The sequence below is a fragment of the Herpailurus yagouaroundi genome, unplaced genomic scaffold (genome assembly GCF_014898765.1).
Source record: "Herpailurus yagouaroundi ecotype Mexico unplaced genomic scaffold, PumYag 557, whole genome shotgun sequence".
Classification (NCBI taxonomy): Eukaryota; Metazoa; Chordata; class Mammalia; order Carnivora; family Felidae; genus Herpailurus; species Herpailurus yagouaroundi.
The window spans coordinates 3,056,923-3,083,656 of NW_024412774.1; the positions used below are offsets into that span (position 1 = coordinate 3,056,923).

Here is a 26,734-nt window from a genome sequence, read left to right on the forward strand (position 1 = left end):
GAAGAAGGGCTGGGAGGTCTGGACTCCTGGGTCTGAGGGAGGAGGGGGCTGGGGGCTGGATTCCTGGGTCTGAGGGAGGAGGGGCTGGGGGTCTGGACCCCCGGGTCTAAGGGAGGAGAGCCTGGAGACCTAGATTCCTGGGTCCACAGGAAGCAGGATGAGGCCAGGGCCCAAAGGTCTGATCACCAAGAGGGAAGGAAACCAGAAATCTGAAGGTTGCCATGTGGAAGACACAGCACAATGGTCTGGGCAGAGGAAGCAATTGCTTTCGGGGAAGGCTCATCGGATGAGATGTCAACACCAAGGTCTCCCTTCCCACCCACCCTGAGCCTGCCCACCGGGGAACTCCAGCAGCTGTCCAGAGGAAGGGAGAGGGGAAGGCAAGTGAGGGCGAGGAGGCCGGGTCAGCAAGGCCCTACATCCAGCAGCATAAGGACGGAAACTACTCCCGGCACAGAGTCTGACCCGTGGGCCTGGATTCTGAGGTCCCAGAGGAGGTAAGAGCTAAAGGTGGGACCCCAGAGGCTAGAAACAAGTGGATGTGTTCTAAATCTTTTTTTTTTTTAATGTTTATTTTTTGAGAGAGAACACGAGCAGGGGAGGGGCAGAGGGAGAGAGAGAGAAAGAGACAGACCGAGGACCTGAAGTGGCCTCTGAGCTGCGGGCACAGAGCCCGATGTGGGGCTCGAACTCACAAACTGTGAGCTCATGACCTGAGCCGAAGTCCAACTCTTAACCGACTGAGCCGCCCGAGTGCCCCTACAAGTGCATGTATTCTAGAAGGGACTGGGGGCCTGCACGACTGGGTCTTTGAGGGAGGAAGGGTGGGGAGTGCTGCAGGCTCAGATTGTGGGTCCTGGGAAGGACAAGGGCTGGGCTCTTGGACGGTGAACTGCTGAAAGCTGAAGGAAGGAAGTTGGGGGCCTCTCGAAGCTAACTAAGGTGGTGCCTGCTAGGTTCTGCGTGGGGAAGTGGCAGTTTGGGGGTGAGGTCCTGGAGAAAGTGGTGGTGAGACCGTCAGACTCCTGACCTGACACTGTCCTGCAGCCTCCCGGGCTGGACTTTGGCTCTGCCACAGCACCACCCAGCTCCACGCCCGTCCCCTGCTCCCTTTTCAACCTCTCCCACAGCCCCCAGGCCCAGGACTCGGTCGGGAGTGCCAGAGGGAGCAGGTTCAGGACAGGTGAGCGTTCGTTCCGGGGAAGCCATGAGGCCAGGCTGGAGGTGGAGGGCTGGCTGGGAGAGGCTGGGAAGCTGGGCTGGGGGAGGCCAGCCTGGAAAAACTGGGAGGTCCGGATGGAAAGACAGTTGTTAAAAGAGAGAAAACGCCTCAGGCTGAGAGCTGGCCTCAGCAGCCCGGACCGGACCCTCACCCACTGATTCCGCCTGGGAGCCAATGGGGGCCTCAGAGCCAGGAGGCCACCTTCTGATGCATCTGGACCCTTAGGGCAGGTTCCTCACCGGAGAAAGAGAAAGAGAGAAAGAGAGAGGAAGAGAGAAAGAGAGAGGTTCGTGGCTCTCTACTTGTCCTGCAGAGCCCGGCATGTGGGGCTACCTGTCCCTGCTGCCTGTTTTCCTGGCCGTCTGGGCTATCACTGGAGTCTGGACTGTGTGAGTGTTAGAGGCAGGATGACCCTGGGTCTGTGGGAGGAGGGGGCTGGGGGGTCTGGACTCCTGGGTCTGAGGGAGGAGGGTGCTGGGGGGTCTGGACTCCTGGGTCTGAGGGAGGAGAGGGCTGGACTCCTAGTCTGAGGGAGGAGGGGCGGGGGAGGGCGTCTCGACTCCAGGGTCTGAGGGAGGAGGTCCTGGGGGTCAGGACTCCTAGGTCTGAGGGAGGAGGGGCTGGGAGCAGGATCCCAGGGGTGTGAGGGAGGAGGGCGCTGGGGTCTGGACTCCTGGGTCCGAGGGGAGGGAGCTAGAAGTCCCTGTTTCTGTGGGTAACAGAAAGAAAAGGTGTCGTTAAAACCACCTTGATGTGTCCCTGTACTTCAGTTTTGCTCTTGCAGTGGCCAACAGGGCTGTGAACCTCACCGAGGGTTTCCCCTATATCAGGTACTTATGGCGCTGGCGGGGTGGGGGTGGGGGGCTCCGCGGGAGAAGAGGAGGGGGCCCGCGTCTCAGGAGCCCCAGGATGATCCTTCATTTTCCCCAGCCTCTGTGGATCTTACCCCCCTCAGAGCTGCATCTTCAGCCAGCTGCTCAACATGGGAGCTGCTATGGGTAAATATTCTAGCCCTTTCTGTTCGGGCGAGCTCCTCCCAGCCAAGGGGGGGCCCGGCCCCAGCCCCAGCTTCAACCCAGTAGTCCAAGCCCACACGCGCTCCCCCAGATATGGGGGTTAGGCCCCCCACCCCCACCCCTAGATAGCCGGTCTCTCCGCACCCCCTGCCCTAGGAGTCCGGGTCCGGGGCTCCCGCCCACTTCCCTCTCCTCCCAGCCGCCTGGATCTGCATTATCCGTTACCACCAGCTCCGGGACTTGGGGGTCGGAAAGTGGTTTAACCTGCTGATCCTGTGGACCGGACTCCTGTGTGCCCTGGGCACCTCCGTGGTGGGCAATTTCCAGGTGAGTCCCGCAGGAGGTTCTGACAGTCCAAGTCTGGGACTACAGCTCCCAGCATCCCCCGGGGCCGCTGGCTTCTCGTTGCGAGGGCTCGTCCGCGCATGGCCTTCTGGGACTTGTATTTCTCTTGTGGCCATCGGGTCGGGGTGGAGGGAGGGGTGAGCTCCTAGGCTCTCAGAATAGAGCTCCGCGTGGGAGGCTCTTGGCTTCGTTATTTCACTGAACTCTAGAAGGCTGGGGTAATTGACTGCCAACCCCTGCCCCTGTCCCCTTTTAATGATATAATTACTCGGAACCACTCATTCTTAGGGTTGCCACAGAGTTGGAGTGTTGGCTCCGTGCGGGGTGCTAGGCTTTTATTGTGTGTGTCTTCATCCATCTTCACAAGAGACCTACGTACACCTTTTTTTGGTCAAATCCGACAGAGTTGGTTTTTGTTGTTGTTGTTTTAATCAGCGGGTCCCTGGAGGTCGGAAATTAACCCAGGGGCGCCTGGGTGGCTCCGTTGGTTAAGCCTCTGACTTCAGCTCAGGTCATGATCTCCCGGTTCACAAGTTGGAGCCCCTGCCCTGGGCTCTGTGCTGACAGCTCAGAGCCTGGAGCCTGCTTCTGTTTCTGTGTCTCTCTCTTTCTCTGCCCCTCCCCCACTCGTTCTCTCTCTCTCTCTCTCTCTCTCTCTCTCTCTCTCTCTCTCAAAAATAAAAACATTAAAGAAAAGAAAAGAAATGAACCCAGATTCAGACTCTAGAACCCTCATTCTTCACTGTGAAGCTCAGTAGATAATTGTAGAACAAATAAATGGACAATGGGTTGGAGAAAGCCTATTGATTTATTTTACATTGTTATTTAATTTTACTGTTTTGTCTTGGATTCCAAACCTCTCCAACCTAAAGAAACCACAGGGTGTTCAGATAAGAGGTTGCCTCCTTGGGCTTCTTAATAAAAATTCCCAATCACCTCTGCATAGCATTCATTCACTCTTTCATTTATTCCTGGGTTCCTCAACTTTAACTTCTTAAAAATACTATATTGCTCTCCTGAGAAGTCTTTTTTAAAGCTTATTTATTTTGAGAGAGGGTGACAGCAAGTGGGGAGGGGCAGAGAGAGGGAGAGAGAGACAGAATCCCAAGCAGGCTTCCTCACTGTCAGTGCAGAGCCTGACCTGGGGCTTGAACTCATGAACCAGGAGCACATGACCTGAGCTGAAGTCAGACATTTAACTGACTGAGCCACCCAGGCGCACCTCCCCTAAGGGACCTTTTAAAGACATTTCGCCTTGGCCAATGCTTTCTCTTATTAAGCCTTTAGTATTTAGAATATATTAAATAACATACCATATATCTGCAAGCCACAAACCATTGTAATAGTTGAGAATTTTTTCATCCTCCAGAAGCAAATTCTTACCCTCTGAGTGGCCATATTAGGCTCCCTGACCCTGGTTAAAAAGGAAAGATATACTTCACTAATATTTACTGAGTGTCTGCGATGTGTCAGGCACTGTTTTAGGGACCAAGGCCACAGCAGTGGGCAACAAATTTAAGTGCCTGTCCTCCTCTAGCTGACCATGGCCAACACTCTTTCTTTTATCCTTTTCTTTAATGTTTATTTATATTTGAGAGAGAGGGAGAGAGAGAGAGAGAGAGAGAGAGAGAAGGGGAGGAGCAGATAGAGGAAGACACAGAATCCAAAGCAGGCTCCAGGCTCTGAGCTATCAGCACAGAGCCAGACCCGGGGCTCGAACTCGTGAACTGTGAGATCATGACCTGAGCCAAAGTTGGATGCTTAGCCGACGGAGCCACTCAGGCGCCCTGGGTGTGGCAGTTTTCCAACACAGCCTACTGGGTGGATCGAGGACCCCTCCCCCCACGTATGTAGCTTCCTCTCCCCTCTTGTCCTTTTCTCCCAGCAAAAGAACCAGCTGCCCACGCACCTGACAGGGGCCTTCTTCGCCTTCTTCGTGGGCAACCTGTACTTCTGGATGCAGCATTTACTCTTCTGGTGGATGAAGAGCCTGCCCCAGCCTGGGCCTCCCTGGATCGGGCCACTCCGCCTGGGCCTCTGCAGCCTCTGCACCATCCTCATGGTGACCAGTATCCTTACTGGGGCCGGTGGCAGGGCTTGGGGTTTGTCCATTGGGCTGGGTGTGCGACGTGTGGTGCACAGTGCCCTGTCCTGTCTGGGCCTCCGTCTCCTCAGGAGTTTTTATTTAATGTTTGTTTATTTTTGAGAGAGAGAAAGGGAGACAGAGCACAAGCAGGGGAGGGGCAGGGAGGGGGGGGGGTAACAGAGGGTCCGAAGCAGCAGGCTCTGCGCTAACAGCACGGAGTGAGCAGGGATCTGTTAGGGGAGCCTGCCCTGTGCCGTGCATCATGTTGGCTAAGACTGGAAACTGAGGTTCAGAGAGGGGGAGTGTCTTGGCCAAGACCGGTCATGAAGTTCAATGGCAGAGCTCCAGCAGGCTCTCAAGAGCAGCCCGGGTCTCTTCCCAGCTCCACATCCGGTGATGTCATATTAGCAGCTCCAACTGGCCTTGGTGGGAGTATTTACCACACAGAAATTGGCCAATGCTGTAAATCGTGGTCGGTTGTTAACCATTTACCAACATACCTGGCATCCGGTGAAGACTCTACCCAGCCCCGTGCTGAGTCACCTGAGCCCAGATGCCTTCCGCCAGCACAGCTGCCTCTGGGTGACTCAGGTGACTCTGGGCACTTCACTCCCCATATATTAAGATGGACTTGTTTTGATCATAGTAACTGTGGTTATTGATAGGCAAACTGCTCTGAGAGAGGGCAGGCTGCAAATTCACCCTTAGGGACTGATCTCCTTGGGGAGGGTGGAATGGAGGCCAGAAGACTGCTGACGTTGGTTGGAAGAGGCTGGAGGGAAACCAGCTGACATCCTGTGTGGTCTGCCTTAGGGACAAATTGGGCTGCTAATCAGTTTGGCTGCAGGGTCCTTTTTCTGTGGGGCTGGGAGATGGACCATAAAGATGGCCAGCGAGGTGTGATAAGGGCTGGGTGTCTGCAAGGATAGGTCCGAGAACTGACAGATTCTGAACTGGTCTTGCAGAAGGAGCTACTTTGGGCAACACTGCAGGTGCGCGTAGAGGGTGGAGAGAGACCAGCTCACAGATGAGGCTGCTGGCAGGGCGGAGATGAGGATCTCCAGTGCTACTGTGAGGCTTGAAAGCCTTGGGTTTCTACCCAGGGGCAATAGGGAGCCGTGGGGAGCTGATGAGCAGGGGAGAAACAAGGTCAGTTCTGGGGGTAACCACCCTGTGTTCGGGTGCTCCCACCTGTTCTTTGCTCTAAGATTCATGGGGCCAGGGGTGACGTCAGCCTTGTTCACGGTCTAAAAATCATTCAGTGAATGGAATAATGTCTAAACCGATCTAGGGGCAGTGAGAGAGCGCTAGCTTATGTGAGAAGCAAGAAAGTTGTTGCAGGGAGTCGGGCGAGGGGGTGTCCCAGAAAGCGAGATGCCTCTCTGCTAGGCTGAGCTCGGAGTGTGCTTGGGCTGGCAGAAGAAGGTTTTCAGGGGACGCCTGGCTGGCTCAGTCAGTGGAGCGTGTGCCCCTTGCTCTTAGGGTTGTGAGTTCGAGCCCCACACTGGGTGTAGAGTTTACTTGGAAGGAAAGAAGGGAAGAAGGGAGGGAGGGAGGGAGGGAAGAAGAAAAAAAGGTTTTTAGGAGCAGGGGACTAAGAAGCTGGAGACAGGACAGGACAGCCCAGGACAGAGGTGGGCAAGACCAACAGCACAAGCCTTGGGGTGACCAGCTGGCCATGAGGAGGGGGAGGGGAGGGGCAGGGGCGAGGGTGATTCCCCAGGGTCCGCTAGGCATGTGAGTGGGTGGCAGGGCTGTCACCAGATGGGGACACCAGGAGGAGGAAGAAGATATTTCAGGGGGTGACTGGGAGGGGCCCTAGGGCTGTGGGTGGTTGGGGAAGAAAGTCGCCAACGTAGCCTGATGCTGGCACCCGGGGTTGGGGGGATCTTTAGGAAACGCTGCCTATTTGAAGGGAGAAGCAACTGGGAGCTGCTTGTCTGGCTGGGCAAGTGGGGAGATGGTGAGGGTGGAGCCTTAATGGAGTCAGGAAAGGCCAAGGATAAGAGAAACTTTGTTCTGCAGTGTCGGAAATGCGACAGGAGCGGGAGGAACCTACAGGCCACAGCCTGAGGTAGACACAGAGGTCGGCGGACATTCACCGCGAGTCTGTCGCGGGAGGGTGCGGGGTCCTCTCTGCTCGGCGTGGCCCTTGACCCCGGCGTGAAGTGGTCATCCTCCACTCCTGGCTGCTGCGCTCGGCCTCCGCCGCCTGCGAGTGGGCCGTGGCCATGCTGCTGTTCACGCTCTTTGGCCTGTTTGCTGTGGACTTCTCCGGCCTGGACGGCTGCACCCTGACTCTCCGGCCGGGCCCCAGCCTCAGCTCTCCACCCGCCTCCCCCCTCTCCCTGCAGATCCCCCTGTGAATGGCAGTCCGCTCGGTGTGGTCTGACCCCAGCGCTGCGATCGATCGCGGCCACCCGGGAAGTGAGAGGCCAAGGCCAGCCAGCCATCCCTGCTCAAGGCTATTTATTATTATTATTATTAATTTTTTTTTTTTTTTTTTTTTTTTTTTTTGCCGCCGGCGGAATCAGAGACACGGACGCAGGCAGGGTCACGCGAAACCAGAATTCCTTCCGGAGAGCAAATCCGTACAGAAGGTTGTTGAGGGAAGGGGAGAGCCGGGGAAGGGGGGGCCCGGGAAGGAGGAGTTGGGGAACACAGGGACAGATGGCCCTCTCCGTCCGGATCTGCTAAGCCACCCCAACCAGCCCCCGTCCCTCCCCCACCCCGCCCCGCAGAGAGATTGATCGATAAATAAAATAATAAATTAATCAATAAATAAAATAGAAACAGCTCCCCCCCCCTCAGCCCCCCCTAGAACCACCCCCCATTGGGCACGGCCCCCTGAGCCCCATCCCTGCGGGGCAAGGCCGGGTTTGTTGTATCTCTCCCCTCCCTACATACTCCTTGGGCCCTATTTACAGATTCACAGTTGGGGGGCAGGGAAGGGGGGTGGAGGGGGCTCCCCTCCTTCCCCGGCCCCCTGGGGTCAGGGCAGAGGAGTCCCGTTGGTGGCCAGGAGCTTCTTGTCCTTAGCGGGGCCTCGGCGGGGAGAACCGCTCAGCTCTGGGTCTGGGCGGCCAGGCGGGGGCTGCAGGCTTCTGGGTGAGGTACCAGCAGGCCGAGTCTGGGCCCCGTTCTTCTCGTCTGTGGAGGAGGAAGCAGTGTGGCCTCAGTACCCTCACGGCTGCCAACCCCCAAGGAACATGTTCCGGCAGCCGCACGGGGCTGGAAGCCTGGGGAGACGGTTGCCGGGAGGACACATCTGCAGCCGGACCTGGCGATCTCAGGACGGCAGGTCACACATCCTGGGCCCCTCCAAGCTGTGTGACTGTGGGAACTGGGCCAAATGAGTCCTGGTGAGAGCCGGCGGCCCACCCTCAGGAGGCGTCCTCACAGACTCTGGCTAGGACGCTATTCGCTAAGGGACAGCCTGTCGCAGCAGCAGCAGCTCAGATTTGGGGATGACAGCCAGAGGTCCCCTTTCCTTCCTCCCAACCCCGGTTGTTAGGGAGGACGCTCCTTGGCAGTAGGGCCCGGGGGAGCCTACTTGGGCCATTTGGGGGCCTGAACAAACCCGGATGGTAGATCCCCCTTCTCCAGAACACGCTTCCAGAGCTTTTGGCCGCAGAAAGTTCCACTACGCCCGACGACGAGACTACTCATCCTCTTGGGGACCCCTGGAGGTGCCCTCCCTAGCAACGAGGCCTTCTCGGTCAGGATGGCCAGGTTCCCTGGATGGAGCTCAGGCCCCAGCCTCTCGGAGGCCCCGCCCACAAACCGGAGCCCTGGTGGGGGGGGGGCACTCGTTCAGCAGGGGGTCTCCCCTCCAGCCCACAGGATCAAAGAGGGAGACATTGCAGCCCCCACACCTGCCAGGGCCTGCACGGAGGGCTGGTCGTGAGTACTCAGCAGCTGTGCCTGGATGGTCTCCACAACTCGCTTGAACCGACGGCTGGGACCTGGAAGGGGTATGGAGACAGACTGACTTGGGGACCGACCGGGACAAGGAAGGCCCTCCCACCCTGTGAAACCCAGCAAAGGACTCTTCTCTCGGTCTCAACTTCCCCGCCCTGTGTTGGGCATAAAACTAAACTTCGGTCTGCAAAGGGGACTAAGAAAGGTCTGAGTTGAAATAATGATGGGTGCCGTTTTCCACTTAAATAGGTCCTGTTCCTTGTTAGTTTCAAGGTGAGGTCATGTAGAGCCAGAAATGCAAGAAAAGAAACGGGAAGTAAAATAAAATCTTAAAATCGAGGAAGTCCTGCGTATTAGTCTTTAAGGGAAAGGAAAAACAACACGCCGTCATTCATTTCGGCGATGACACCGCAGTGCTCTGGGGAAGCCTGGTTTAGAAACCCCGAGAGCAAGCTCATCTCCCAGCTGTGACACACTAAGACAGCTCACAAGGCCGGGAAACAGGAGCAGCCCTGGTCATTCAAACTCTTGGTTAGCAGGACTCAGGAACCAAGCTGAACCGGAAGCAAGGCACCTCTGTGGTTTTCGTCTCCTGTGCCGACTCCCGATTAGTGACGGTGGCCTGAAGTTTCTCAGGCTGCACCTGAGCTCAGCGGGAAGAAGTGCAGTGGTCGATTGCTGATGTCTGCTCTGGGTGCAGCAGTGACATTTGACAACGGGCGGGCCATGTCTTTGCTCTTCTGCTGTACTGTCTTAAGGAAGTAGGAAGGGGGCTCTGCGCTTCAAGGTCAAGGGCTCGGTTGAGCCCAGCTCTGTCATGGTCTGTAGTGTGACTCTGTCAAGTCTGTTTACCTCTAGAGGACTCAGTTTTCTCCTCTGTAAGATGGGTGATTACTAACACCACAAAGGCTGCCGGGAAGCTTCAATGAAATAGTGCAAGGAAAGCATTTGGAACATCGAGGAAAGGGGGAAGGAGAGGAGGTAGGGGTCGGAACGAGCAGGGGGCTCCCACAGTCAGTCAGCACTAGCTGAGCCCCACCTCCTCCTCCTCGCTCTTGCTGCCCTCGTGGGCCACTATCCTATCTCAGCTGTCTTGAGGATCCCAACACCAGGCTGGAGGCAGTGTAGCTGAGGGAAACTTACCGGAGATGAGAGTAAAGGTGACAGAGTAGATGCCACCACCACCGCTGCCATCCCTTCGTGGGGAAGGCTCCGGGCCCTCTGAGGAGCTGATGTCTACCTGGAATCGGACGGGCTTCTGGAAGACGGATGGGCCGCCACTGGCCTTGTACTCGGCCCTGAAGCTGGTCTGTGACAGCACACTGTGACTCAGGCTGGGGATCTGAGGCAGGAGGGGGGCAAAAAGAGGGGGTGATTCCAGTGACCTGATTCCAGGGAATGGAGAGCCAACCCTACAACTACTTCTGCCCAAGGAACTACAAGTTCCGTCAGCCACTGGGGCAAAGAATAACAGAAAAGCCATTGGGAGCCCCCACTGCCTGCTGGGACTTGTAGTTTTCTTGTCCAACTATAGGCAGGGTATAAGGGGAATGGCTGAGCAACTGGATCCCCACATAACAGGACCCTCATATCTAGGTGTCAGCCCCAGGCTCCAGAACCACATGACACAAACATCTCCTCCACAAGCACTGCCACATCTGTCTCAAAACCTTTAAGTCCCACTAGCTCCTAGAGCAAAGCACCCCAGGACACAGTAAACCCCTCCCACCTCCCTGCCCCTACAGTGACCAAACCCAACTCTGAATGGAAAGCTACAGATCCCATGAGCCTTAGGAGGAAGCCAGGCTAGAGCTGGGGGGGGGGGGGATCCCCCAAGGGCTTCTGGGATTTGTAGTCCTATGCTGCCCAGGACACACCAAGACCCAGGGCCCTCACCGACAGGAAGGCGTGAACAATGTCCGCTTTGATGCTGCTGAGAGGTTTGTCCTTTAGCACAAGGAATATTTGTTCTTCTTTGTCCAAGGAGATGAAATTCCCAAACCAGGAGCGTTTTGCCAATCTGAGTGAAAGGGGATGGTTGGAGGCGGGTCAGGAGGGGGCTAAGGGATTAAATCCCTCCCTCCTTCCTCTCCCTTCCCCGTCAGACTCACTCTGGAGAAGACTCTGGAGTCAAACTGGACATCTCCTCAGCAGTGGGGACTGGGGGATAGGGAGGGGAGAGTATGGTCAGCACTTGTCCGTCATCCTGGTGTCCAGCACGCAGGCTAGCAATCACCTCCAACCAGAGGTTCCAGACCCCAGCGCCCGCCCACTCACCTCCCAGTAGCTAAACCCCAAATGGCATGCTGACTGATGGTCCTTCCAGGGATGCTGTCCCACCCGTTAGACCACGCCCCCCCGAGGGTGGAACTTGCTTGCCATGAGCCAATGGGAAGGTGAGCCAGAGCGAGGAAGGGGCGTGCCCTTCAGGGAGGCCCCTCCTCCAGAGATGGATGCCACACCCCCTCTTCCCAACACCTGAATCTTTCCTCCCAAACCCATCTTCTCTTCTCCTAGGACGTGGGAATCCAGGCCCCCTACCTCTCTCCTCATACTAGGACTCAGGAATCCGTGCCCCCAGCCCCTGCACCCCCAGGGACCCCATACCCTGCATCTTGCGTCGGTGAAAGCGAGGGGAGCCCAGGAAGCTGTTGCGGATGGAGTTGAGACGACTCCTCCAGGCGGCTCCCCCGACACCACCACCGGGGCTTGGGGGTGGCGTTGTTCCCGGCGTCCCGGTGGGGCTGGCCCGGGGTGTGTGCAGGGGCGAATGCAAGGGGGTTCCCCCAGAGGAGCGCGGGGAGCCTGGGGGGCCAGGGAGGGGTGTGGAGCGGGCACTCGGGGGCGGGGGCTGCTCCCCAGCGCCCCCACCCCTGGGGCCTCGAGAAGGCAGCGTCTGCGTTTTGGAAGTCGGGGAGCCCCCGCCCCGAGCCTCATCTCCAGCCCCGGGCTCAGGCGAGAAGGAAAAGACAGGACTCTGCGAAAGAGTAGAGATGGGTGACATGGCCGACTACAACTCCCAGGAGGTTCTTGGAGCCTCGGTCTCACATGTTCACAGAGGTGGACACCGATGCACGCTGGAACTTGTAGTCCATTATTTCCGCCTCCCAAACCACATTGTTAAGGGGACAGGGACTTTTTCTATCATGCTCACTGCTCTAAGACCCAGCACAGTGACTGGTCACGGTAGGGACTCACTTAGCTTTTGTTAGATGAATAAATGAACCTCTGACACACTAAAAACCTAATCCTATTGGAGGTGAAATGCCCAATGTACTAAAATAAAATACTTAATGCAGCCTTGGGTTTTGGTCCTTTTAGGGACAAAAAGGCAATGCCCCAAGACTTCATGGGAATTGTAGTTCTGCCAATCTTTGCTCCAGTGTTTTCACCCCCTTATCCCTTGAGTAATCGGGGACCTGGCCTTACCCTTGGGCTGCTCAGAGGGCTGGAGGACAGACCGGTGGAGGCTCCACTGACACTACGAGACCTGTTTCCAGGAGACATTTTTTTTTTTTTTTTAAATCAGTTGTGTGGGTTTCATAAGGCTCAGATGTCCTCTCCCTTCCACACTCCTTTCAGATGAGGACACGAGGCCCAGAGAGGGGAGATGACTTGTCCCAACGACACAGCACGGTCGAGGGGCAGCTGGGCTAGAACCCTGAACTCCCACCCCCCCTCACCCGCCAGGACTGTGATCCGCTGGAGGGGCGGGGGCTCCCACCTCTGACTGTGCTGGGCCATCTCCAGGGCCCGCCGGGTAGGCACTGGGGAGCCACCGCCCCCAGCATCCGTGATGCTCAGTACTTCCATGGACTTCCGCTCTGGCCGCCGCTTCCCGTGACGGCTCAGCATAGGGGAATCCACACGTTTCCGAGGTGGGTCTGAGGGCGGAGAGAGTTTCAACCTGATCAAGAGACATGTTCGCCCAGCTGCACATGGCACTCATGCAGATGGGGAAACGGAGGCCCAGAGTGGAGAGTTGTGACAAGGTCACAGGGCAAGTCAGGGGGTCTAAACCCAGAAGCTAAGGGCTTGCAGCCCCTTCCTCCCACCGGAATCCGGGGTCTGGATTCCCAGCCCTGCCTGCTCACCAACATCATTCCTGGGAGGCAGGTCCTGGTCCTCACAGCTGGGATAGCGCTCCTTCCGATCCAAAAGCAGATAATAGATCATCTTTTCTTGGTTCTCCCTGGCACGCAAGGGGCGTGAGGGGGTAGGAGGAGAATTGGGATCAGAGGTCGGGTCTCCAAGGTCTCACCCCCTCCCCTCAGCTGGGGCTCGGTACACCCAACATCTCTGCCCATGCTTCCATCTTCCTAGGTAGCGGCACGGTTAGTTCCTCTGTGTCGGTGTACATCCTACCCTCACCTTAGTCAGCAATGATAACAGTAGTAGTAATAATAATATCGAAGCACTTACTATTCGCAAGCACTACCCACGTGAGGCACTAAGTCTGCGTCAGCACCTGTTGATACTTTTCAGCATCTTATCTTTTTTTCCGCTGGCCCTACCGCCCCCTCCTGGTTCCTCGGGGAATAGCTCCACGTGGGACCTTTAAGCCCTGCCCTGTCTAGCGGCCCTGACGCCCGCCCCAGGGAGTCTGCGCGGGTGCGAGGCACAGCTGCGCCCCCTGCTGGCCGTCCGGGGCGCTGCAGCAGCTCGCCGGAGGCGGGCAGGTGGCGCGGGTGTTCGCGGGCGAGGGGGCCTTACTCCTCGCTGCGCAGTTCGCGGTGCAGCCGCTCGCGGTCCCTGAAGCAGCCCAGCGAAGCCATGCTCTCCAGGACGTCGGGGTCCAGCTCTCCGTTTGATGGCAGGCTCCGCATGGCCACCCGGCGCCCTGGGGCTGGCTCCAGACAGGGGTCCGGCTCGTGTTTCCCGCCCCTGGGAGACGGAGAAACGTTACAGGGGGCCGGGCATCCGTGATCGAGCCCACTCCACCCTCTCCTGGGAACCCAGAAATCCGAGTCTCCGGCCCCTCCTCCTTGAGGAACCTTGGCATCCCACCCCCTAGCTGGTGCTTGACATTTGCCCCCCTCCCCACGTCCTCCCGGAACCAGGCACCCAGTTCCCCGTACTCACAGGTACCAGGGATGTTTCTGAATTTGCTCCAGCTGTGAAGAGGGTGGGTCGTAGAGAAGCACCAGTGAGGTCGAAAGTTGATGACGTGGCATTGGGGGTCCCTGACGATGCCCCCTCCTCTCCACCGGGGTCAGGATGACTTTGGTTTCCCCTAGTGGCAACTGAGTGCCTTGACCCACAACTACTGCCTGGGGCATGCATCCTTCCCGCCGTGGGGGACCTTCCCAGCTTGGAGCGGCAGGTTGGGCAGACCCTGGCTCATTCCAGGACACAACCCAACTCCCCCCCCCCCTCCCCCGGCCAAGCTGACAGGCAGGTCCTGGAAAGCCATCTTTATGAGCCCCCTAGGGATTCTGTCCTCATGACCCACCATCCCCCCTGCCCCCCCAACTCACACTGAGCCTTTTCTCAGGCTCCACTTCGATCATCCCTCTCAGGAGGCTCTGGCAGTCTGGAGGAATGAAGTGGGGCATGTGGAAGACGCCCCTTTTCACCTTCTCCAGCAGCTGGCGGAGATTGTCGTCATCAAAGGGCAGAGCCCCCTGAGTGAGAAATGACAGGACCCCTTACGCAGCTTACCATGTACCAGGTAAGAGTCTAAGTGCTCCACACACGGACACATTTAGTCCTTACCACAGGCCTCGGGAAGTAGGGAACTGTTAGTACCCCACTTTACAGGTGGGGAGACTGAGGCACGGAGTGGTCCAGCAACTCGCCCGGGGCCTCTGAGCTGGTAATGGAGTCAGGCCCCAGTGCTTAAGAGGCTGAGGTTGCATCTTAAGAACAGGTTTCTCCCCAGACCAGTTTCAGATTCGGTCACACTCATTCATTCACTCAACAAAAGGTGAGCGTCCATTATGGGTCAGGGATCTAGTAACCGACAAAATGAGCCCTCGCTCTCTGGGACCGTGAGATGCCGGCGAGTGGACGCGCATTAGCTGTGATGTCATTCATGATGGATTCAGCACCTGATGGTGCCCCTGCTGCCGCCCGGGTTCCAATCTGGCCCCTAGGGCTGGAGCAGGACAAAACCAGATTCCTGTCCTCACGGAGCTTGGTGTAGAACAGTAATTAATGGGCAATGGTTGTTGAATGCGCGTTGGGCGAGGCAAACAACACATGGACGGGAACGTGGGTGATGAGGACTCAGAACAAGCAGGCAGCGCGGGACGGGAGCCGGGTGTAGCCGGGGAGTCGAGGAAGGGGTCGTGGGGGAGGTGACGCTGGACCGAGACTCACAGGGGGTGACAGTGCTGTCCCTGGTGTCAGAGGCCCCTGGACAGAGAATGCGGGTGTTGGGGAGACTGGGAGAGGGCGCCCCTGAATGCTGGTCTAGGGCCAGGAAGCCTGGATGTGACTCTGCTTGTCGGTCTTGTTCGATGTGTCCCTGTGTTTCTTGTTTGCCTGGTGCCTGGACCCTCAACTTCCCAGCCTCCAGAACAGTGAGAAGTGCATGTTTGTTGTTTAAGCTGCACGGTCTACTTTTGTTAGAGCAGCCCAAGCGAAGACAGACCTCTTGTTTTATATATATATGTCTATATTAATATATATTTATATAAAATATATATATCTAAATACATGTGTATAATATATAAACATATAAGGGCGCCTGGGCGGCTCAGTCAGCTGAATATCCAACTTCGGCTCAGGTCATGATCTCACGGGTTTGTGGGTCCAAGCCCCACATCAGGCTTTGTTTATATATATATATGGCATATAGGTAGAACTCACACTTGAATGAAGCGTATCTAACGCATACATTTTCCTCGATGAGGGACAAAACAGCCTTCTTGCCCTTAGGAACGCAAGAGAGCACTTCAACACTACCCTGAGGACCATTTAAAATCCCCAAGAAAAGGGCACCCGGCTGGCTCAGTCAGTGGAGTATGTGGCCCTTGATCTCGGGTTGTGGGTTCGAGTCCCACACTGGGTGTGGAGATTATTTAAAAAAAAAAAAAAAAAACAAAAACAAAAAAAAAACATGGGGCGCCTGAGTGGCTCGGTCGTCTCACTCTTGATTTTGGCTCAGGTCATGATCTCACGGTTCGTGAGTTCAAGCCCTGAGTTGGGCCCTGTGCTGACAGCACAGAGCCTGCTTGGGATTCTCTGTCTCTGTCTCTCTCTCAAAATAAACAAACTTAAAAAAATAATAATATAAAATAAAATCACCAATAAAAAGCACGAAAAAGCAAATATATTGCACTCAATAAACCACAAAAAGCACAGTTGCTTACGAGATGAGCTGAAATAAGGAAATAAATAAATACATAAAAAGCAGAGGGTGGGTTGCCTCGCGTGTGGTGGGGACTCCAATTTTTCTCTGCTCTGTGCACATCTGAGAATGACCTCAAAAGCACCCAGAGTGTTGATTTTGAGGTCATGGATAAACTGCAGTGAGTGGGCAACTTTGCAATACAGAATCCGTAAGTCGTGAGAATCATCTGCAATAATAATAGTAATGAAGTATGAGTACCAGTAACTATCGAGCACCGCCTAGAACACTGAGCATACGACACGCTATCGAAACCCTCGCAATTCCAGGTACCCTAACCGTCGCCACTGGGCGGGTGAGGAAAGGGGCCTGGAGAGGGACGGTGATTTGCTTGCTCAAGGTGACGGAGCGGGGGTTTGAACTCAGCTGGATGGGCTCCCACACTGCCAGCTACAGAGGGGCTGAGGCCTGTAGTGTTGGAGCCTGCCTCCCGGGCGCCTCTCCAGCTTCCCCGGGGGGCCCTGGGCCCCGGAGCGCCCACTCGGCCTCGTTCCCCTCAGTGTCACGGAGCCTCCCTGGTCACAGGCTAGTGCTTATGACGCCAAACACTGATCCCAGACCTGCCACTTCTCAGCAGTGTGGGCCAGTCACTTCTCTCCGGGGCTGTTGGGAGAGGTCCGGAGGATAACGTGCCTGTAACAGTGCCTCGCATGGAGCGCACCACTAATTCGTCTACACCACACGTGTTCCTGAGGGCCGACCGTGTGCCAACTCGGGTCCCACTCGCGAGCCCACGAAATAAGACACACAAAGACAAAAGCCCTGCCTTCTGGGAGCTGATGATCTAGAAGGGAAGGGAGACGCCCCCTCAAAGAACCGAACGACTCAACGCACGATGGCAACCGAGAGTCACCGGGAAGCCCAGAGCCTACCCTGGAGGATCCAACCTCGTGGCGCGTGGGGGACAGGGGAGACTTCCTGGAGAAGTGGCAGATGAATTGAGGCAAAAAGAAAGTCTAAGGGGGCGCCTGGGTGGCTCGGTCAGTTAAGCAGCCGACTTCGGCTCAGGTCACGATCAAGAGGTTCGTTGAGTTCGAGTCCCGTGTTGGACACCGGACTGGAGGTGTGGAGCCTACTTGGGATTCTCTCTCTCCCTCTCTCTCCTCTCTCTCTCTCAAAATAAATAAACAGCACCACCAAAAAAGTCTAGGTGTAACCTAGCTGAGCAACGGGACTGGTAGGGGTGGGAGAGCGTTCTGGGCAGAGAAGCACAGGTGTGGACGCGAGGCGGGAAGAGCCGGGCTGACTGTACGAGTTTCTGTCATATTGCAGTGCCCTAGCACAGCCACCGTCCCGAGCCGTCCAAGGGCTCCCGGCTGCCCCGTCCTTTTCTAGGACACCTGGATTAGCTCACCATTGTGTGACTGAATGGTTAGCTCTGGGCACAGAGGGGGGTGCTCCAGGATCTTGGTCTGCTGGCTAATACCTCCCACCTTCCCGATCTCAGTGAAATAGTTGGTACCCCTGAGGGGAGGACGGAACTTGATGTTCTGCGCTCTACGTTGTCCTAGAAATGGGGCAGGAGAGGTGAGGGGCACCTTACCACAAGCAGGGCAAAGAGAATGACTCCACAGCTCCACATGTCCGCTCGGCGGCCGTCATACTTCTCCCCCTGCAAAGGAGGACCAGCTGTGACATCATCTCTCCACCACGTTCCTTCCACTCCTCCCGCCTCTCCACCCGCTCACTCACCTTAATCACCTCCGGACACGCATAGTGGGGGGACCTGAGGGAGAGAGGCAGTGTGAGCCTCTGGCCGGCTTCTCACCCCCTCCCTGGGACTACAGGGGCCAGGCCCCCACTCACCCACAGCTGGTCTCCAGGAGGCTGTCCCCCACCTGCAGGGACGCCATGCCAAAGTCCGCGATGCGGATGTTGTTTTTCTCATCCAAAAGCAGGTTCTCGGGCTTCAGGTCTCTGTGGCTGAGACAGGCAGGCAGGTGGCGCTCAGATCTCTGCCCTCCTCCTGGGGGCCGAGGCCCAGTTCGCTATCTCTCAGAGGGGGAGACTTCCGCAAAGTCTTACGGACAATTTCAAACACGCTCCAAAGTAGTGAGGTAGTGAGAAGATACAAGGAAGCCCCATGCACCTGCCCGCCACCCCCCCCCCCCCCCATATCAACTCAGGGCAAATCTTCTCTCGCCTACACCCCTACGTACTGTTTCCTTCCTCCGCTGGATTTTTTTTTAAAGTTTATTGTGTTTATTTTTGAGGGGGGAGGGGGAGGGGCAGAGAGAGGGAGAGAGAGAGAATCCCAAGCTGTCAGTGCAGAGCCCGATGCAGGGCTCAATCCCACGAACTGTGAGATCATGACCTGAGCCGACATTAAGAGTTGGACGCTCGTCCAGCTGAGCCACCCAGGCGCCCCTTCACTGGAGACGCCAGACAGCATATCATCTTATCCGCAAATGCTTGACTATGTATGAAGTGAGATATTTTGAGGTGAGAAGAGTTAACGTTGAGCTATTGAAATACTTCCGTGCTGAACAATAAAAACATTGCCACCCCAAGCCAGTCACTGGTCCCTCGTGAGACACCTGCCCTCTCCCCTGGAGCAAAATCCTTCAAGTTTCAAGAGCTAATGTCTGGGAGGAGATGGGGCCTGAGGACTCTAGAGTTTCGGTGGGAAGCGGTCAGCTCAGTAACTGGGTCATACTTGTTCAGAATGTTGACTATTGCCCCCTAGAGGCCAGTGTTTTTAATGTCAGGGTTTCGACAGGGTCCCGTCGATAGGGAGGTGTTGACAATTTAAACAGGCTGCCTTTCATTTCCAAGCTCTACCCCCAACTCTGAGCCCCTCCACCCTGATACCCACCCCAACTCCAATCCCCACCCCAGAGAGGGAGGTGTGCAAACAAAAGAGGCTGAAAGACAACGGAAGGCATCCATTTGCACCTCAATGAATCATTAAAATGTTGCATATTTAATAACCTGTTTTGAGAGCGGAAGAGAGGACAGGACGATCTTTTCACATGGACATTCACAAGCCAAAGCACGAACCTCAACCCTTACTTCAAGTCATAGACAAAAATTAACTTGACATGGATCCCAGGACTAAATGCAAGAGCTAAAACTATATAACTTCTCGAAGAAAATGTAGGAGGAAGCCTTAGGGACCTTGAGCTGGGCAAAGATTTATAGATAGGACAGGACAAGCATAAACTGTAAAAAAAAAAAAAAAAAAAAAAAAAAAAAAAAAAAAGACAAAATTGGATTTACCAGAATTTAAAGCTTTTGCTTTTCACCAGACATTGCTATAAAAACACAAAAGAGGGGAACCTGGCTGACTCAGTCGGAAGAGCGAACACGTGGCTCTTGATCTCAGGGTCATGAGTTTGAGCCCCAAGCTGGGTGCAGAGATTACTTCATTAAAAAAAAAAAAAAAAAAAACAAAAAAAACAATAAAAAAATATATTAATAATGCAAAATCATGTCACAGACTGAGAAAATAATACTCAAAAAATATACAGTTGATAACAGATTTGTCCTTAGGGGTGTCTCAGCTCAGGTCACGATCTCATGGTTGGTGAGATCAAGGCTCAAGTCGGGCTCTGTGCTGACAGTGTGGAGCCTACTTGGGATATTCTCTTTCTCTCTTTCTCTCTCTTTCTCTCTCTCTCTCTCTCTCTCCTCTCTGCCCCTCCCCCTCTCATACTCACGCACCTTCTCTCTCAAAATAAATGCATAAATAAACGTTTACAAAAAAAGATCTGTCCTTAGAATAAATAATTCTTAAGAGTTATTCCTAGAGCAACCTCTCGTTCCTAGAATAACGGAGTCTTACAACTCAATAATCAAAAGATAACTCAATAAGAAATGGGCAAAGGGTCTGAACAGACATTTTTCCCAAGGAACATAAACAAATGGCCAATAAGCACATGAACAGACGTGCTACATCATTAGTCATGAGGGAACTGCAGATCAAAACCACAATGAGATACCACTCCATATCCACTAGCATACGGCTATAACCAAAAAGTCAAACAGTAGTGGGCCGCCTGGTGGCTCAGTCGGTTAAGCGTCCAGCTCTGGGTTTCGGCTCAGGTCACAGTCTCATGGTTCGGTCTCACGGTTTGTGGGGTCGAGCCCTGGGTCGGGGTCTGCACTGACAGTGTGGAGCCTGCTTGCGATTCTCTCTCTCTCTCTCTCTCTCTCTCTCTCTGTCTCTCTCTCTCTCTCCCTCTCTGCCCCTCCCCTGCTCATGCCCTGTCTCCCTCTCCCTCTCGAAAATAATCAACATTTAAGAATGGAGAAACAACTGAAGTGTCCATCAACTGTCAAATGGATAAACAAGATAAGGCATATCCACGTGATGGAATATTTATCAGCCACAAAAAGGAACGAAGTACTGACAAGCTACAACATGGACGAACCCCGAAAACATTTTGCTCCGTGAAAGAAACCAGACACAGAGGGCCACATGCAGTATGAGTGCGTCTGTACGAAATGTCCAGAATGCGCCAATCCGTGGAGACACAAAGCAGACTGGTGGTTGTCAGAGGCTGCGGGCAGGGGCGGTGGATGGGTGACGGCTTAATGGGTACGAGGTGATGATGTTGGGGGTGATGAAAATGCTCCAAAATTACATAGCAGCAACGCACAGCACTGACTATACTACAAACCACCGAACTGTGTGCTTTAAAGGGGCGAATTTTATGATACGTGAGTTATAGCTCAGTTTTTTTTAAAGGGATAAAGATTTATGTCGGGGCCGCACCACACTGGCTTCCCCTCAGCTGCCATGTGCTTCCAGGGCCTGCCTCGTGGGCAGTGCTCCTCCCGGCCTCCCCTCACGCTGCCCCCTCACCAGATGGAGTAGCTATGGCAGAAGTCCAGCGCCGATACTATCTGGCGGAAGAACTTCCGGGCCTCCTTGGGTGTCAGTCTCCCCTTCTTTACCAGGTAGTCAAACAGCTCACCTCCAGAGACGTGCTCTAGAACCAGGTACCTGGGGGACGTGGAGGGGGCAGAGGGCTGGAAGGGGCATGTGGAGGACCAAAGAGCCTGGTCTTCCTCTTTCAAAAGCCCTTGGACCCCAGCACAAGACCTCAATCCCACTGGCCCCTGACAGCAGAGAACCCCAATTCCCATGAGTCCCTGGGAGGGGAGAGACTCCAATTCCCATGAGTCCCTGGGAGGAGGAGACTCCAATTCCCAGGAGTCCCGGGGGGAGGAGGAGACTCCAGTTTCAATGAGCCCCTGGGCAAAAGAGACTCCAATACCCCTCAGCCTTTGGGAATCCAAAACTCAATTCCAGAATCCTATGTCAACTTTAGGAGTATAGTATTTTGGCTCCTAATTATTTCAGGAGATAAGGCAACCCTGTTAGCACCTGGAGGACAGAAACACCCCAATTCTCACAAGACCCTGGGAAATAAAGACGCCTCCCTCCCTCACTCCCATTAGCTTCGGGAAAGCCAAGCCTCTCATTCTTATAAGCCTCTGGGATGAAGAAACTCGAATTCTCAATAATGCCTGGCAATAAATGATTGTAGTGTGCACCAATCTAAGTCAAAGTCTGTGAGGTAAAAGACTACAACTCCCATAAGCTCTAAAGGGGTTTAAAACTCCCAACTCCCATAAGCCTCTGAGACATAGACTCCTAATTCCCATCAGCCACTGGATCCTTAAGACTCCAAATCCCATCAGGCTCCAGGAGGTTAAAACTCTGATTCCCATCAACCACTGGAAACAAAGGCTCAATTTCTTGGAAGGCTGATAATCCTCTGTGAAGCCCAAACTCCCATGGGCACCCCCTCTCCCTACCTAGGTGGTGGGGTGGGAGTGACATCTCCACCAGCTGGTGACGAAGCCCCTCCCTGCTGCCACACCTGGGGAAGCCTGAAGATTACAATTCCCATGAGCACGTGGGGCCCAGCAGCGTACTGCCTGGGGAAACCAGCCCCAGCATCTGATGGGTATTGGAGACAGTTCATCCTGAGGACTGCATGGTGGGGGCTGTCCCCTCTCCCGCTGCCCAGCCCAGCTGTCCCTTGGGTCACCAGAGTCCAGACAAAGGCCTATTGTCTGTACCCTGGACAGCTGGACTCCACTCCCATGTTCCTGGGGGGTAATCAACTTTGAGATACAGACTAGGAAATCGTAAGACAGCCGTTGTTGGGGTGTCCATCGTAGCACCCAGAGTTATGTGCGGGGAAGGGGGGGTTCCAATGCTCCAGAGTGGGGGTTTAGGAAGAGGCAGGATTCACTGAGCCTTAGGCTTTGTTAAGCCCTGTTGCCTCAGCAGATAGAACTGGGGTGGGGAGCTGCTCTTAACAAGGTGGATCTCCTTGAGGACATCCAGGTTATCTAGTAGAGAGTGTTCCCTGTAGTGCGGGGTGGGGGGGTACCGGGGCTGGGGAAGAAGGGGCAGGATGGGCCTCTGTCCCCCCACTCAGGATGGCTCACGCTTAGCTGTCCTGTTGCTGAGGCACATTTGGTCCTTAGCGTCAGGCCAGGTCAGGCCAGTCAGCCTGGGAACAGGAGGATTATGTGCGAGCATGCGTGTGTGTGTGTGTGTGTGTGTGTGTGTGTGTGTGTGTTCTGTGCAGTAGGGAGTAGGGAAGGGACTGACTGGGCCTTCAGAGGCCCAGCCAGGAGAGCTTAAGTTTCCACAGGCCTCTTCAGGCCTTCTTTCCAGAAAGGTCCCACCCTAGGAACTTGGAGTGGGGGGTGCATGGGGGGCTGGGTGTCTATAAATACCTACAAATATTTCTTGTTCTCGTAGACATCATGCAGCTTGAGGACGTGTGGGTGTTCAATGAGCTTCAGGATGGCGATCTCCCTCTCCACCTGGGGGACGGCAGGGCGCACAGAAATGGAGGTCAGCATGGCCTCCCACCCTCCCCTCAGCCCCAATGGGACGCCCTCCCTCAGCACACACACACACCTTCATCAGCACCGACTCGGACAGCTTCTCTCGGTTCACGATCTTGATGGCAACCTTCTGGCCCGTGATGCAGTGGACCCCGAGTTTAACCAGCCCTGGGGAAGCAGGATTGAAAATGTGGAGTGTGTTCAGAGAGCACTCCCACGGCCTCTGGCTCCTCAGTCCTCCTTGCCACCCCCTTTCCTCCTCCTTTTCCTGCTGGCTGCAGTGGCCTGAATCACCCTGACCTGAGTCCCTGAGGGCTCTGACAGCTGTCATTCCCACAAAATGCACTCTTCCTGCTGCCCATAGACATTGACATTCTGTTCTGTCCATTCTTCTTCTTTTTTTTCTCCCCCTTAAGTCATCTCTACACCCAACGTGGGGCTCGAACTCACAATCCCGAGATCAAGAGTCGCACGGCCCACTGACTGCGCCAGCCAGGTGCCCCTGTTTTGTCCCTTTTGCTTGTCCACCACCTCCACGGCCGACCCCGGTTCTCACCCCATTCTCTGTCCTTCTGATGTGCCCCCTGAAGTCGGTCTCTCCACAGAATCTCTCCTCACTGTGTCTCCATAGCTTTGTCTCCCCTGCTGCCTCCTTCAACCTCTCTCTCCCTCTAAACCCATCTTTTCCTTGAATTCTCTGCCCTTCAATCATCTGGAGACTCCAGGTCTCCCAGGGAATATACTTTCACGTTTGCCCCCTTCCCAGACCATTCTCCTCTACCTCCTTCCAAACCCTGACCTTTTTTTAATCCTCTTTTTGGATCTCCTTTTAATAGCAGCTGTAGCTGGGAGCATGCAAGAGTATGCCCACTCCCCAGGGGTAAGCCCCAAAGCCACAGACCCTGGAGTCTGGGTCCCCAGCCCCTCCTCCCTCAGACCCACACAGCTCCTCCTCCCTCAGATCCAGGAGTCCAGGCCCCTAGCCCCTCCTCCCTCAAGACCCAGGAGTCCAGGCCCCCAGCCCCTCCTCCCTCAGACCCACCCAGCCCCTCTTCCCTCAGACCCAGGAGTCCTGCCCCAGCCCCCTCCTCCCTCAGACCCAGGAGTCCAGGCCCCCAGCCCCTCTTCCCTCAGACCCAGGAGTCCTGCCCCCAGCCCCTCCTCCCTCAGACCCAGCAGTCCAAGACCGTGTCCCCTTCCTCCCCCATAACTCAGGAATTCAGGTCAGTGACACCTTCACACTCTTACCACTAGGCTCTTGGGGTCTGAGCCTCTACTTCCCTCATGCCCCGGCCCTCAGCTTCACAGAGACCCTGGGCCCACCGCTGCCTAGGACACAGGGGTGCAGCTCCTGCCTCACAACCCCCTACCCTCCACCTGGCAAGAAAGAGGCTACAGCTGGGGCCAGTGTTTAGCAACAGCAAAGGATGCCCCCCCCCCCCCATTCCACAACGACTCCTGGGAGCTATGCTCTTGGATCCACCTTCCTACCTCTCCATCCTGTTGCCCACACTGAGCCGGCATGCCAGAGAAGGGGGAGAAGGCTGAAGGCCCCATCACCCTAGCCTCACCGCTGGTCACCCAGACAGCCTGCCAGGAGAGCGTGAGGCCCTCCGGATCCAGAGCGGTGCAGAGGGAAGCGGCCGTCCAGGGCGCACCCCCATCCCGCGGCCGGACTGCAGCAAGGACCTGGGCTCCCGTTGCCGGCTGGTCCGCTGCTGCAGGCCGGCCTCCCTTCCCCACCTGGAGCCCCTCCAACCTCTGCCCACCATGAGGTGGGAGCCTTTGGGCCCCGCACCTCACCCCCCCCCCCCCGAGTCCAAGCCCCCCCCCCCCCCCCCCCCCGGGACCCCGCAGACTGGAGCCCAAGTGCCCTCTCTGTGAGGGACCCTCACAGAGGGCGATCAGCCCCTGCCCTTTGAATACCCAGGAGTCCCGCCCTCTGCCCCCCAGCTCTTCTGCCCCCGCCCTAGGTGTCCCCTCCCCTGGCTCACCTGTCTGTCCTTTGCCCAGCGTCTTCTCCAGCCGATAGGGGCCCACATATTGGGCGTGCTGGGGTGGGTGTGGGTGTGGGTGCGGGAGGTGGTAGGCGGGGGAGCCCCCGCCCCCCTCCTTGGCCCCGGACGACATGGTGCCCTTGGTCCCGGCCCGACCGGCCCCCCGGCCGCCCCCCCGGCGGCAGGTCGCCCCGTCCCTCCGGTGGGGGCCGGCGACAGCTCCGTCCCGGCCCCCCCGGCTGCTCCCCACCTCTCCGGGGGTCCCCAGGGGGCTGGGCTGGGCCCCCCCAATCGGCGGGCCGCGGAGCTGGGGGAGGGGGGGCTGGCCCGGGGGGGTCAGGCCCCGGGAGTCAGCATGGCCCGGGGGGGGCTGAGCGGCCCCCCCTCCCCAGCCCGTCCCTGGCCGGCCCCCCCCTTCCTGCGCCTCCCCCCGCCGGGGGGGTCTGAGGTGCGGGCCGGCGGACGCTGCAGGCCGAGGTCCCCCCCGCCCCCCCACGCGCCCTCTCTCCTCCGCCTCCTCCTCCTCTCCGCCTCCCCCCGCCACCTCGTCCTTTCTCTCCGGCACGCTGACATCACCATCCGGGGACTCCGGGCCCTTCCCCAAAGTTAACCCTTTCGGAGGGGGGAGGGGGAGCGGGGGCAGGGGGCGGGCCTGGGAGCCGGAGGGACGGAGAGGAGGGATGCAGGGATGCAGGAGGGGAGAGGGTGGAGGCAGGCGAGGGAGAGACGTGCGGAGCAGAGACCGGGGCCGAGACGGGGCTACACGAAAGGAGACGCAGTCGGGCACAGAGGCAGACGGCGAGGGAGATGCGGACCAGCAGACCGGCTGGCGCGAGGCAGGGACAGGGGCAGAGCCGGGGGAGTCCGACGCGGAGAGGCAGAGACGGGGGGGAAAAGAGGGAGAGAGTCGGCCGGGGAGACGGAGCCAGATGTGCAGAAACGCAGATGTGATGGAGAAGGGGAGAGGGGATGAGGGGGAGAGACAGCGACACAGAACCAGGGAGAGGCACAGGTGAGGGGAAGAGACAGGCAGGTGAGGGGGAGAGATAGGGAGGAACAGAGAGACAGAGACAGAGGGAGGGGACGATGTAGAGGCGAGGCCCGGGGAGAAGAAGGGCAGCCAGAAGGATGAAGGGTCAGAGCGCAGGAGGGAAGTGGGAGAGGCAGGTGGACGGGGACGAGGCGGCAGGTAAAAGAACAGACAGGTGGAGGGACAGAGACCCAGACGAAGAAAGACAGGGCTATGGAGAGGGACAAAGAAGGAGAGAGCTGGGGACCGGAAAAGAACCGTGGGGTCCCTACAGGGGGAGGGCTACGTGCTGGGGAAGACGGGGGGGGGGGGGGGCACAGAAAGAGGGAGACAAGCAGAGAGAGGGAAAGAATTTGGGGGTCGCCGAACCAGGCCCCCAAGCCTGCCCACCCAGGCCTCCTTCTCCCTCTAGTATCAGGGCCCCATATCCACCCACAGCCCAGGTGCACCTTCTCAGATTTTCTTGGTTCCATTCCCCCTTTTAGGATCCTCAGTACTCCACAAAGAAACTTCCAGAACCCCCTCAGGTCCCTGTGTATGTTTTGAGACCCCTGAATATTCTTTGTGCCCACCATAGGGTCCCCTCAATCTTCATGTGGGCCTCCATACAATTCTACATGCCCACTATAGCACATCCACGGATCTGGGCTCAGGTAGATCTCCACATAATCCAGGACTCCTGTATCAGGTACCCAAAGGTGTTAGACACCCGTTTAGTCCCCAAGTCCCCTATAAAGTGGACCCAAGAGCTTCTAGTCTCCTAGACAACTGCCTCCATTCTGTAAACCTTTATTTAACACCAAATCTGAATGCTGGCCCTGTCCACGTGGTGAGGGGACACCAGGGAACCACACCAACAAAGATCTTTGCCCCGTGGAGCTTCCACGGCAGTGGACACAGCAGGTGATAAACAAGATAAGCGAAGTGTATGTTTTGACAGTCAAGTC

The 26,734-nt window shown here is 56.4% G+C and overlaps 3 protein-coding genes across 9 annotated transcripts in view; 1 reads left to right on the forward strand and 2 right to left on the reverse strand.

The window, feature by feature from the left end:
- Positions 1-2,607, reverse strand: part of KMT5C (lysine methyltransferase 5C) — a 26,530-nt gene extending 23,923 nt beyond the window's left edge. Inside the window, exon 1 of the transcript XR_005787397.1 lies at positions 2,503-2,607. The gene's annotated coding sequence lies outside the window, so the exon portion shown is untranslated. The remainder of the gene's footprint in view (positions 1-2,502) is intronic.
- TMEM150B (transmembrane protein 150B) overlaps positions 1-7,439 on the forward strand; it is an 8,470-nt gene extending 1,031 nt beyond the window's left edge. The window contains exons 1-8 of one of the 6 annotated variants that reach the window (XM_040465341.1): positions 48-497; positions 1,131-1,183; positions 1,453-1,611; positions 1,993-2,052; positions 2,153-2,220; positions 2,438-2,565; positions 4,469-4,652; positions 6,839-7,439. In XM_040465341.1, the coding sequence (XP_040321275.1) occupies positions 1,544-1,611; positions 1,993-2,052; positions 2,153-2,220; positions 2,438-2,565; positions 4,469-4,652; positions 6,839-7,035 (705 nt within the window). In that variant the 5' untranslated portion in view covers positions 48-497; positions 1,131-1,183; positions 1,453-1,543 and the 3' untranslated portion in view covers positions 7,036-7,439. Of the gene's footprint in view, positions 1-47; positions 498-930; positions 1,184-1,447; positions 1,612-1,992; positions 2,053-2,152; positions 2,221-2,437; positions 2,566-4,468; positions 4,653-6,838 lie in introns of those variants that run through there. The other 5 variants (XM_040465339.1, XM_040465336.1, XM_040465338.1 and 2 more) reach the window with 5 other exon arrangements.
- Positions 7,440-7,561: 122 nt separating this feature from the next.
- On the reverse strand, positions 7,562-25,055 carry BRSK1 (BR serine/threonine kinase 1). 2 transcript variants are annotated; one of them, XM_040465331.1, is made up of 19 exons: positions 24,755-25,055; positions 22,834-22,928; positions 22,651-22,736; positions 20,752-20,892; positions 17,751-17,867; positions 17,637-17,670; positions 17,488-17,556; positions 14,068-14,214; positions 13,673-13,704; positions 13,304-13,474; positions 12,685-12,782; positions 12,315-12,474; positions 12,020-12,080; positions 11,198-11,567; positions 10,702-10,750; positions 10,487-10,610; positions 9,734-9,932; positions 8,545-8,634; positions 7,562-7,819 (listed from the first exon to the last, which is right to left on the reverse strand). In XM_040465331.1, exons 1-19 carry the CDS (start codon positions 24,888-24,890, stop codon positions 7,662-7,664), a joined length of 2,337 nt encoding a protein of 778 aa, XP_040321265.1. In that variant the 5' UTR covers positions 24,891-25,055; the 3' UTR covers positions 7,562-7,661. The 2 variants fall into 2 exon arrangements, with proteins under 2 accessions (XP_040321265.1, XP_040321266.1); XM_040465332.1 differs by lacking the exon at positions 24,755-25,055 and having other exon boundaries at positions 22,647-22,736.
- Positions 25,056-26,734: the final 1,679 nt, after the last annotated feature.

Coding starts and splice junctions, on each gene's coding strand:
- BRSK1 (XM_040465331.1), bottom strand. CDS start 24,890: ATGTCGTCCGGGGCCAAGGAGGGGGGCGGGGGCTCCCCCGCCTACCAC. Junction 22,737..22,833: donor CCGAGTCGGTGCTGATGAAG/GTGTGTGTGTGT, acceptor GCCGTCCCCCAG/GTGGAGAGGGAGATCGCCAT. Junction 13,475..13,672: donor CAGAAACATCCCTGGTACCT/GTGAGTACGGGG, acceptor TCCGTCTCCCAG/GGGCGGGAAACACGAGCCGG.